General features: G+C 34.2%; 1 protein-coding gene across 1 annotated transcript in view; it reads right to left on the bottom strand.

Moving 5' to 3' along the window:
* Nucleotides 1-12,630, bottom strand: part of GBE1 (1,4-alpha-glucan branching enzyme 1) — a 271,683-nt gene that overhangs the window by 178,614 nt on the left and 80,439 nt on the right. The window contains exon 3 of the mRNA XM_032352229.1: nt 3,885-4,000. Within this exon, the coding sequence (XP_032208120.1) occupies nt 3,885-4,000 (116 nt within the window). The remainder of the gene's footprint in view (nt 1-3,884; nt 4,001-12,630) is intronic.

The following is a 12,630-nucleotide window of genomic DNA, read 5'->3' as shown; positions in this document are numbered from 1 at the left end:
CAAACTGCCCTATTTCTATGTGTATGTGTGTGTGTGTGTGCGCCATTTGCTTCCTTTTGGGACATCAATCAACACACACATCTTTATTCATGTAGTACTCTCATGAATTCTTCTTCCCTCCAACTCTCTGGTCACCTTCTAAACATGTTACCAAGTGTGCTTGAATGTTGCTGCCCCTTTGCTATCTCCCTTGTTACCATGACAGAACAAATGAACTGTCCACTAATATTTTGCTCTAACAGCACTTTATTTTAAAAGCACACATGGTCCACATATATATCACAATTCAGTACAAGCATCACAGATCAAGGACAGCACCTGATATACAGCACTCAATAATTATGTTAAATTTCTATGAAACAACTTGAGAAGGTTTTTTTTTTTTTTAAATATAACAATGCTATTAAAGATGTGTATTTTAATTTTTTATTTTTTATAAACATATATTTTTATCCCCAGGGGTACAGGTCTGTGAATCACCAGGTTTACACACTTCACAGCACTCACCAAAGCACATAACCTCCCCAATGTGTATTTTAAAATAATGAATAACGACAACAAAAATACCTTTAGATACATTAGTTTGGCTAAGCATCCAGGAAGAAAAAGTATTAAAGCTTGAATAAATATGTCTCCTTTTCCTTCAGGAATGTAGTCTTCTTTCTTTAAATTTCTATAGTACTGAATGTTTAATTCACCTTACTATAATATTTTTTTAAATATGTTCTATTTGGTAAACTCACACAAAAAAAGGAGACATTTATATGACCACATTAGCAGTGAGGTATTTTCTTCCACAAATTATTCCATTGAAAATGTTTTACAGAGAAAACAAAGCTATTATCTCAATGGTAGGTAACATTTCTTTTTTTGTCAGTGGTTACCAGATAATTCATAAGAGAAATATCCTTAAGTGAGTTAAAAAGGTCAATCCCTTGTGAACTGAAATAAATTTTGAAGTTCAATTTAAAACAAGATTTTTAATTACCGAGATAGACTACCTAGGGATAACTTCAAATTGAAAGGCCAATTTCAAGTTAGTTGTTTTTTTTTTTTTAATAGAGAATTTAACCCCTCCCTCAAAAGAATCTGATACATCATTTCCCATAAATGAAAAATTAATGATATCACCATATTAACAGCATCTAAATGTTTCCTCAACATTTGAAATATCTAAACACTATGAGTAATATTTTGGGCCTAAATTTCTAGTTATTTAACCTAACAGAAATTTTTAGAGAATAATAATGAAAAATGATTATGCAATAGTTTACTTGATACTAAACACTCATTTTATGTTAGACATTGATTTTCAAAGCCAAGTGAAAGGTAAAAGCTACTTTTTTTTTAAATCATAGGATCATTTCATCTCATCTAAGTCAAATAAATTTTTAAAAGAAACATAACATAGTGTACAAAACATCTTAATTTGTTTAGGCTGCTACAGCAAATCCTACGGACTGGGTGGCTTACACCCAACAGAAATCTAACTCTCGCGGTTCTGGAAATTGGAAGTTTGAGATCAGGATACCATCCTGGTTGGGGAAGGGCCCACTTCAGGGCTGCAGATTCTTCTTGTATCTTCACGTGATGGAAGGACTAGGGATCTCTCTGGAGCCCCTTTTATAAAGGCACTAATCCCATTCAGAGGGCTATATCTTCATGAATTAAGCACCTCCAAACCCCCTCCCACTAGCACCATCACATCAAGCATTAGGACTTTAACACACTTTTTTTTTTTTGGAGAATACAAATATTCAGACCACAGCAGAAAGTATAAAGGATTTGGAGTTGGATGGGAGAGGCAAATGTTTACCATTATTCCCTGTATATATTAATAATCATTCATTCCTGGTAATCACTTTACCCCTGTATAAAAACAACTTGTGAAAATTCAGTCACCATTTAACATAAGAAGTTGGTAAGGTGTCAGAGCTCATAAATTTTTCTAATTTACAATGACAAACAAATTTTAAAGGGTAAAAAAAAATTTTTTTAAATTAGTAAGTTTAGTTCTTAAAAACCAAAAACAAAACAGAACAAATGGCCATAAGGCCTAAAGTGACACTGGAAGCAGTAAGAGGAGGCGCCTAGAGGGCTAAATATTTAAACATCTGCCTTTATCTCAGGTCATGACCCAGGGTCCTGGATCCAGCGGCAAATCAAGCTCCCTGCTCAGCAGAGAGCCTGCTTCTCCCTCTCCCACTCTCCCTGCTTGTGTACCACACCCCCCCACCCCTGTCCCTGTCTTAAATAAATAAATAAAATCTTTAAAAACAAACAAAACAAAAAAGAAAGAAAGCAGTATGAGAACAGTTGCCTTGCCTCACAGGTTCCTAAAATCAGGTCACATAAAAACAGAAGAATCAAGTTCTTTGGCTTATTCTATCAAAGAGTGGATCTAAAAATGGCATTAATAGTTGATAAATACTTCTCAAGTGTCTACTCTGTGCCAAGAACTGCTCTAAGAACTGAGAATAGATAATATTAGTAAACAAAACTGGATAGGCCCCTGATCTCGTGGAGTTTATACTAACTTGGAAAGGGATTACTTATATTAAACATTAAATCCCTCTTATTGTATACTGTAGCTACTTATTTGTCATTTTCACTATAAATTAAGAGCCCTGGCTGCCATCATGTCAAAATGTCTCTTTATTCCAGATAATATGCTCTTCTAGTAACTATATTACGTGTGGCAGTATTTCAGTCATTCTCTGATGTATGTAAAATTTCATTATTTGTAAAACAAAACAAGCAACCTGCAAAACAACCATACAAATACAATACATTTTGATTTTATTTTAAGTAACTCAGTTAAAAATGTTATATAACAAATACCAATGAAAATAATAATTCAGTCACGGGATTCATCATGATAAATGCTTTGAATGTAATCATTCTGTTCAAAAGAGGGAAAGAAAAAAGGAGACATGGAAATATTACATAATTTTATGAGCACTAGATAAAAATCAAGTAAATGTTAAAGGATTTAGATAACCTTTCACATAATCAAATGCCTGAAATCTATAAACCAGGCTGTTGGACCCATCCTTCAAGCCTCCCTTGAGGAGACAAGAGAGGCTGCTATATGAGCTCTGTAAACCCCGAACACAGAAACATTTGGTTAGCCAAAGCAGAGGGCATGTGAAGCACACTCAGCCTTCCTCTGACAGGCAGGCCCCGAGGTAATCCAAGTAGGCTTAATTTAACACGAGACTCGTAATGTTAAAGACCAGAAAGAAGAATAACCAGGAAAATCATGTCCCTAAAATGCATGGTTCTCCAACGCACAATAGCCCCTTCATGTAACTCACCAAAAAATCAATTTTTTAAAAGATTTTATTTATTTGAGAGAGAGAAACAGAGAGAGCACACACAGGGGGTGTGCAGAGTGGTAGAAGGAAGAGAAGCAGGCTCCCCAGTGAGCAGGGAGTCAGACATGGGGCTCCATCCCAGGGTCTTGGGATCATGACCTGAGCTGAGGGCAGACACTTAACTGACTGAGCCACCAGGTGCCCCCACAAAACCAATTTTATCGAGACACTCTTAATAGGTAAAAATTCTCTCCACATTCGCTGATTTGAAGATAGGTTTCATTTTTCTATTAAACTGTGTTTTTCAAGCTAGACTTCTGCAGTTACTCAATCCCTCCTTACATAAAGTTTCCAAAGTTACTAATACAATAAGTTCAGTACCTTACCAAACAGTCCCAATATAACACAATTTAGTAATGATGTCTCTTAAATTTTTCTGTTTAAACATTTTGACTATTTCCCCCATAGTTATCATGCATCAGTTTATATTGTAATATTTTAAATCAAACTTTGAAAATGAAACAAAAAGAAAACAAGTTCATATCAAAACAGGAAGGTAGAATGTACCTTTAATTTGGATCCATGAGGTACAAGTAGAGAATTATTCTTCTTTGGTGGGATATAAAGCTCCCACTTTCCATAATCCAGTTTTTTATATGGGTACGAAAATGGATTCCAATCATCTAAAAAAATAAAGAAGATTAGTTAACAATAGCATGGTATGACTAATAGTTGATGAATTTCAAGTAAAGCATAATATGCTGCCTTCTTGTATAGAATCAAAGTGCCTAAAAAACGTTAAGTTTTCTAGGGTGTTAAGTAAAATACTCTAGCCATTTAGAAAAAAGCAGGTTATTTTATATTTATTTTTAAGAAATATATTTGAAAGTTTGCCTTTTGCAACTTAAAATTAAAAATTACAACATTTTCAATTGTCCTTCCAATTCCAATATGTCTATCAATAAACAGATTGTAAAAGAAAATAATGGGCCCTTTTGTAGAAAACACCATCAACAACTGGAGTGAATACGAAAAAACAGAAATGTATTCTTGGTGATTAGATAAGATATATCTCATGGCAGAAAAAATGATGAAAAATAATTAAAACCATATTTCATTTATCCAAATCTACAAGTGTATGAAAGAATTGAGTCAAAAACCTAAAGAAATGCCACAAGCAAGAAAGGTGGAAGGTCATAAATGACAGGAAGCAAAGGAAAGGTAGATCACAGATCTCAGAAGAAAGTCAAAATGAATAGACCCATTCACACAGGAAAACAAAATCAGTAAGTAAAGGACACACTGCTTAATAAGCAGTGCTGTGACAACTGGCTATCCTTATGAAAGAAGGAAAGAAAGAAAAGAAAGAGAGAGGGGTGCCTGGGTGGCTCAGTGGGTTAAGCCTCTGCTCAGCAGGGAGCCTGCTTCCCCCCCCCCCCGCCTGCCTCTCTGCCTACTTATGATCTCTCTCTGTCAAATAAATAAATAAAACCTTTTAAAAAAAATTAAAAAAAAAAAAAAGAAAAGAAAGAGAGAGAGAGAGAGAGAGAGGAAGGAGGGAGGAAGGAAGAAAGAAATCTCTACCCAATACCATGCCTAAGAATCATCTGAGCACAGACTGATGCTTAAATATGATAGGCAAAACTGTAAAATGTTTATAAGAAAATACAGGGAAATAATAATCACCCCAGGTATAAAAAGTATTTTTTCAACAAGATACAGGGCACCTGGGTGGCTCAGTTGGTTAAGCAACTGCCTTCAGCTCAGGTCATGATCCTGGAGTCCCAGGATCAAGTCCCACATCGGGCTCCCTGTTCAGCGGGGCATCTGCTTCTCCCTCTCCATCTGCCCCTCACCCCACTCATGCGCTCTCTCTCTCTCTCTCTCTCATTCTCTCTGTCTCTCAAATAAATAAAACTCTTAAAATAAATAAATAAACAAGATACAAACATAAAAACTAGGAACAAGCCTGATAAATTTGACCAGTAAAATTATAAATTTATCTTCACAGATAGATTGATGGATAGACAGAATGAAAAGACAAACTACCAATTGTGAGAATACACTTAAAATGAATATACCAAGAAAGAACGTCCAAAATATATGAAAAAATGGCCAAAAAATGAGAAAAAGAAAAAACAACAATAAAAAAACGACAAAGACTTCAGGGGAGGACACACGAATGGCCAAGGAGCATGTAATAATGCCCAAACTCACTATGATTAGGGAAACACAAATTAAAAGAACAGTGAGACTCCATTTACCACCCACTGGATTAGCAAAACTTAAGAGCCTGAAAATATCAGGTAGTCAGCAAGGATTATAAAATAACACTGCAACTGAGAGTATAAATTAGTAAAACAACTTGGCATTGTATAGCAAAGTTGAAGATACATTCCCTGGAAAGCCCAACAATCCTAGCCCTAGGTAATAGCCTGGAGAAATTCTGACAAATGTGCACAAGACAGCATCCGCAAATGCTCAGTGAAGAACTGTTTGTAATAGCAAAAAATGGAAGTGATCAAAATGTAAGTCAGAAACAAAATGAGTAAATAGGTTTTGGTATAATTAAACAATGGAGTGCTATACAATAGTATAAACTAAAGAACAAATATATATATGCAAATAGCTAAAGCATGAATGTTAATTTTAAAAGGGTATGAAAGAATATCATTTATACAAAGTTCAAACATATGCAAAAGAGTATTATATAACACTTATGGATATATAGGCACATAGTAAAAATATTAGAAGAAAAATGAGAATGTTAAACACCAAATTCCATGGGTGATTTCCACTGGATAAAGGAAAATTAACATAGGACATTTCAATAATATCTGTAATATATCTTAAGGTAGGTGGTGTATGGAAAGATGCTTATTACATTATTTGTTACTGTTTATGCCTAAACTATCTCATAGTTCTACAAATAACTGGGCAGCACTATGATGCCATGCACTGTATGGCACTGACATTAGAGTCTTAGCAGATGAAGTAAGAAAAGCATCAGAAGGCTTTTATACCATGATTTCTTTTTTTCCACACCAACTCTTTCACCCCATCAGTACTGAGGATCTTTACCTCCAGACACTCTGAATGTTGGGGACGGAGTGAGGGTAAGAGACAATATTTAAATAAAGAAATAAAGATCTTTCTAAACATTTCCCTACCCCTCACATGAAGACAATCTGAAAATGTCTGAAGTGGTTTATATTAAAAAACAACAGGCTCTGTGTCCTTATATGTTCCTGCTCCTAAAATCTCAAAAATATCTGACCTACATACAGGGTGACATACCTTTACCAAAGCAAAGAATTGAGGGCATAATTAGAAAGAAAAAAAATCTTGAAATAACAATATTTAGATACTGTAACACTTCATACATTTACTGTATTTTTTTAAGCTAATCAGTTAAGACAATTAAACTTAAGACAAGTGACAGATCTTTTCCTGCTTAGTTAGATCTGAAAATAAAGGGTACAGTTCATTAGTTCATTCATTCATTCATTAAATATGAACTGAATGCTTAATATAGGCCCTGCTCAATGCCAAACTCAAAATTAGTGTTCAGAAAGACAGTCATATCTCCTCAAGAAAAGGTTAAATTGAGTCAGAGTGCACCAAAATGAATAAATTTATAATACAGATTCACTAAAAACTCAACTATAAATAAGATTTTATTACTTTGCAAGTGAATCTTCAACTATATGGGTTATTTACATATTCAGACTTATTTAAAAGCTGTTTTCAGTAATGGAAAAATAAATGTGCTTTTGAATATTACTGATTGAATATCAGTTTAACTAGTTCCTCAACTTGCAGTCACTTGAGTTTTAAGGTCAATTTAAACAAGCATTAATATTTATATATTTATATAAAGAAAATACTCTTACTGAATCACATTTTCCTTTTATAAAATCTTAAGAGTTCTAAATCCCCTAAAGCATATGTTGATTATTTATAATTCCACATTATGAATTTTTTTCCTTTTATTATTACCCCTCCTACTCATGGAAACTCAGGTGTTTACTTTTACTGCAGTTACATTTTTCTTCCTAAACACCACCCCTGAAAGCAAAATTTAGAACATCTTCACATGTACGCCTCAAGAAAATCCATTCTACCAACCATCACAAGTGACGTAGAATACATCTAAAGATTTCATATGAGAAAGGGAGAGGAATTTACAAGGTATACATGCATGAAACAAATTAAGATTTTTGCATTAAACAATTGTCACCCCATGCAAATCCCTCTTCAGCCACATCACTACCAGTCTGTCATCTCCTCGACTCTTTTTCAGTTACTGTTAGCCCTGAATTTTCCTCACTCAACTTCCTTTATTAAATAATGTTGCTTTTTTCTATTGGACACATGGACACCAATAAAAATTCCCACTTCCACAGTACAGCATGCAGATGTAAAACTGTTTCTTGTAAAATGGGTTTTCCAAAATGACTCATAAGATGAGATTTTCTCCAGGGTATAAATATATCTAAGTCCAGAAACAGAATAATTTAAAAAAATGGATTTGGACCTGTTCTTATAAACTTAACATTAAACACTTAGTTAAGAAAGAAGGAACAAAATTAAGGTACATCTAGGCATAACTGCAGAAACCACTTGTGAAAGTACACAGTTAAAAATAAATAAACAAATGTTTAACATCAAATGACCAGTATAAAAATTTTGTTTTTTAAAGATTTTATTTATTTATTTGAGAGAGAGAGAGTAAGAAAGAGAGAAAGCACAAGCAAAAGGGGAGGGGCTGAGGAAGAGGGAGAGCAAACACCCCACCAAGCAGGGAGCCTGACCTGGGGCTCCATCCCAGGACCCTGGGATCATTACCTGAGTGGAAGGCAGATGCTTAACCAACTGAGCCACACAGTCGCCCCATAAATAAAATTGAGTATTTTATTTGTAAATAGAATAGAATTAGCTTCATAAAAATACGAGAGGCAAAATAAGAAGTTGAAAGACAAAATTTAGGGAAATTTTTGTCTTGTGAAATAAGTCATGAGACTTTATTCTTAAACATAACTGAAGATAATAACAATAACAATAATGATAAATGATTCTGGGCCATACTAAAGTAGATCTGAAGAGATACTTTTGGAACCAGATGACCCAAACATTTTTCATTTTAACCTTGTATGACTTACATTCTGAGTACACAAGATAGCATTAACTTTATTTAAGTACTTAATGCAAATAGTTAATATCCATATGTAGGCCTCAGGATAACACCAAAAATAGCACCATCACCACATGGAACAATTGTTCGTGTCTCTATCCAGTACAGAACTAACACTGAGAGTTCTACAGTTCAGTGGTTCTCAAACTTCAGCTCATACCAGAATCACCTGAGCTTATTAAAACAGATTGCTGCTACCCTGCCCTCAGAGTCTGGTTCAATAGATCTCAAGTGTGGACTAATAATTTGTATTTCTAAAAAGTTCTCAGGTGGTGTTGATGCCACTGGCCTAGGGACCACACTAAAAACAACTGCTGGCTCAATAGGTATGTTCAGGCATTCTCTACTCCTAGCTTTGTGAGTGATTTTCTAAATTAAATTAGATTTATGGACTACCAAATAATGCCCTAAATCAACAGGTCAAGGAAATTCTGAAATAAGAAATATCTTTAATAATCTTTCAAGGTCAACATTACTCACATGAAATTCAGGATTTAGAATTTGGGAAGAATAGGGTTATAAAGCCCAGAGGATGACAAGTGAGATAAAGATAATAGAACAGATATAATGTATAAAGGAGCTGGAATGTATTAATGTAAGGGAACAAAATTTGACAAATTTGAACATAAAAAGATAACATATATTAAGACCATTATTCAATGTACTTATTAATATCTATAATAATATTTTCTAAAATATTATCAGCAAGTAATCACTTGGTTAAAATGTTTGAGCCACTGATCACTGCCTGATTGTGAATAGAAATTTGAAGCCATTTATTTAGAAAATATGAAAGTTTTAAAATGTTAACATATTACCTTATTTCCCTTTCTATGCCTCATTTCTTACCATAATGTAGACATCGCCAGGTTCAAGAGTTAGGAATACCCAAAACAATGTGTTTACTTATTCTAATTTTGGTCAAGTTTCAAGATCATGTTTGCTGCTAGCATAAATTATTTTATTATAACATTTTATAAGACATTCAGTATTTATCAAGTTATGGTGACCTGACACATTTTTAAAGCAAACATGTTAATAGGTATGTTATTAACAGGCTAAAATATATCGTATTTGGTAATGCAAAAGATTCTATTTGTCCATAGACTCAAGACCAGCAGACAAAATTCAAATCGAGATATGGAAAAGAAACAATGTGTATGCACAGTTTAATATGAACTGCAAACACACATTCGATATAGGCCATCAAACATTAACTTAAGGTCACTGCATCAGGAGAACAGACTCTATATTTATCTCAAACCCAACAACCTTTCTTTTTCTAATGTAATAATCCTCACATAAAATTCTTAAATGTCAACCTCCTTCAAATATTCCCAAACTCTTTAACTCACAGTAAAGTATTTCTCTTCATCAGCTCTTAGCCACCTCATTTCTGTAGAGTTCCTGAGTTTCATATAAAATTCCCTTATGTATTGCTGAAATCGGTCCAACTTACTATGTAGAGTCTTACACCTCTGATGTGGATGCTAGTGTGCTGAAGAACATGGTCCACACTTGGGCCAACCCCTGCAGACTTCCCCAGCAGGGACACAGATTCCTGGTGAAGGCAGCAGATAAGGCTAACAATGTAAAGCCACTACTGGCCTGTGTGGCACATTTCAGTCACTTTCTATCTGCATGGATGTCCCTTATGTTATAACAGTTGTTAAATATTTGGAATATCACCTCCTCAAAGCAACTAAATACCCTTCTTCATAATTCTGTGTTATTTAATTGTTTCAAGCTTCATATCATGTGGCATTTATAGACATCTAAGCAAAGTTAGCTTGTCAAATGGAAGTTTGGGGGACTTCTCTCATATCAAGAAAGCATTTGCTCTGTTCCCGAGAAATCATAATGTTCAGAACTGAAATCTCCTATGTCATTATCCCTACCTACGGATTATGGGAGGACCACACAAACCATTTGGGTGGAAGGCAGTAGTTCTTTCTGAGATATATCCTTGTGATTTTTTGACGTCCTTTTTTTTCTCCTCCAGATAATTCTTTCCTTTAATTGGATGCCTGGTAACTATCATTCTTCGACTTCTGCTGGCAGCTGGTACCCTGGGGATAATCTTATTGAGACCTCCAGCATTATTTCTTGGGGGAAATTCTCTCAACACACGTTAGTGAAGGCTACCTGTGCTTTTCAAGAACATTCTGATAAAATCAGAATGCCTCTAACTTCAGGACCAAGTGAATACTAATATCTTGATATTATAAAGAACAATGTTCAATCCTGTGAAATATAGCTTTCTGGAAATTAGAAAACGAATCAAATAATCTAGAGCTTCACTTACTGAACTGTTTTTGAAGGCATGCATGGAAGAAAAGGGCTCCATGATCAAAACACATGTAGCAAATGTGACTTAATTAGGATTAACCATGTTTCTTTATTACAGGAATAGTATTTATAGTATGGTATTTTTTATGAAAGGAGATAACAAATGAATAGATGTAGTTTTGTGATTTTAAGTAGCATGAAAATACAACCCCCCAAAATGAATAGAAATGATTGTGTATATAGGGGAGGAATAACATAGAATAGTAGTTTAGGATTGTACCTTGTTATATTTTGACTTTAGAACTAATCAATTCATACAATTAGGAACAATTCATACAATTAAAAAGCTGATTGTCAGAAATGGAGAAATAAGAAAAAAAATCCCTTAAAATAGAACTGAAATAAATGAGCCTATGTGATGATATTTCGAGCCTATGGTAATTAGATCATGACGGTAGAGCCCTCATCAATGGGGTTAGTGCCCTTACAAAGGAGACCCCAGCTAGATCTCTTCCACCATGTTAGGAGACAGAAAAAAGACTGCTGTCTCTGAACCAGGAAATGGATCCTCACCAAACACCGAATCTGCTGGTGCATTGCTCTTGGACTCCCTAGCATCCAGAACTATAAGAAATAAATTTCTGTTGTTTATAAGCCACCCAGTCCATAACATTGTTATAGCACGCCAACAGACTATAAAACAAAGTTTATCTCTATTTCTACACATACCAAGAAATTTCCACAATAAAAATTTAAAAACTAATGTGAAGTCTTTGTATAAAATATTTGGCCAAATCTCTTTGTTAACAATTATAAAAAAGTTTTCGAAGAGTAAAAGATTTTAATTTATGGTTCTAAATACAGGTTAACAAACTACTTTCTAGATAGGCGGTGCTAGTTCATACTTCCAACAGCAGCATATAAGCATGCTCAATTACCCATATCCTCATCAATGCTGGGAATTATAATTTTAATAAGGCATGCCAGCTCGCTCAACCAGGGATCACTAAGAGAATGAGGCCGTAAGGCCCCAAAGACCCACTGTATACAATAAATTAATTTCTCTTCAGTACATCTAGAATAGTATTCATCATGGCCATACTTGGGAGAATTTAGAAAACAGATGTTAAATAATTATCTGCGTTCTGTGGGTCAGATGAGGAACTAACATGAGAAAAGTTGCCTCTAATTATTGTCCTAGGTATAACAGATAGCTTTTGATACACAGTATTTGCACTTCTTTTTGAAACGGGCTATAATTATAACTTTTGATTATACTCTTTTCTCCTATTGTTATTTGGGAAGAGTTGGGTGGTGGGTATTGTATTTTTTTCAAACTTTTTCATTTATTTCTAGTTTCATTAAAAGAAATTAAAATGTGGTCTATCTTATGGCCTAATCTGGTGGTCATCAATCCAGTTATTTATTTATCAATCTATCTATTTTTAATAGTATAAACTATTCAGTTATCTCAAAATAGATTTTATGGAACTCCAGCATGAAAACTACAAAAACAAGTGAAAGCAAGGTTGCTCTGCCTGAAGTGGCCCTTCCTAGCTGGCCACTCCTCACCATTTATTGTTCTATCCAGAGCCTGCTACTCAAAACACAGTCCTAAAAAGTGTTCTGATACATGATCTACCTTTGTAGATATTTCACAGCCTTGAAAAATATGTAATTTGTTTTAAATTCTCCATTTATTTTTAATTTAATTGATTCAGCACAAGTTAAGAGTATACTAAATTCTATCATGGCAACTGGGTCTGAAAATCTATCCAATTTCTAGCAATTCTTGCCATCTATACTTGACCAAAAGAAAGTATTATTTGG

Source organism: Mustela erminea, chromosome 1 (assembly GCF_009829155.1).
Source record: "Mustela erminea isolate mMusErm1 chromosome 1, mMusErm1.Pri, whole genome shotgun sequence".
Lineage (NCBI taxonomy): Eukaryota > Metazoa > Chordata > Mammalia > Carnivora > Mustelidae > Mustela > Mustela erminea.
Note: the sequence above shows the minus strand (reverse complement) of the source record. Positions and strands in the feature narration are given on the sequence as shown.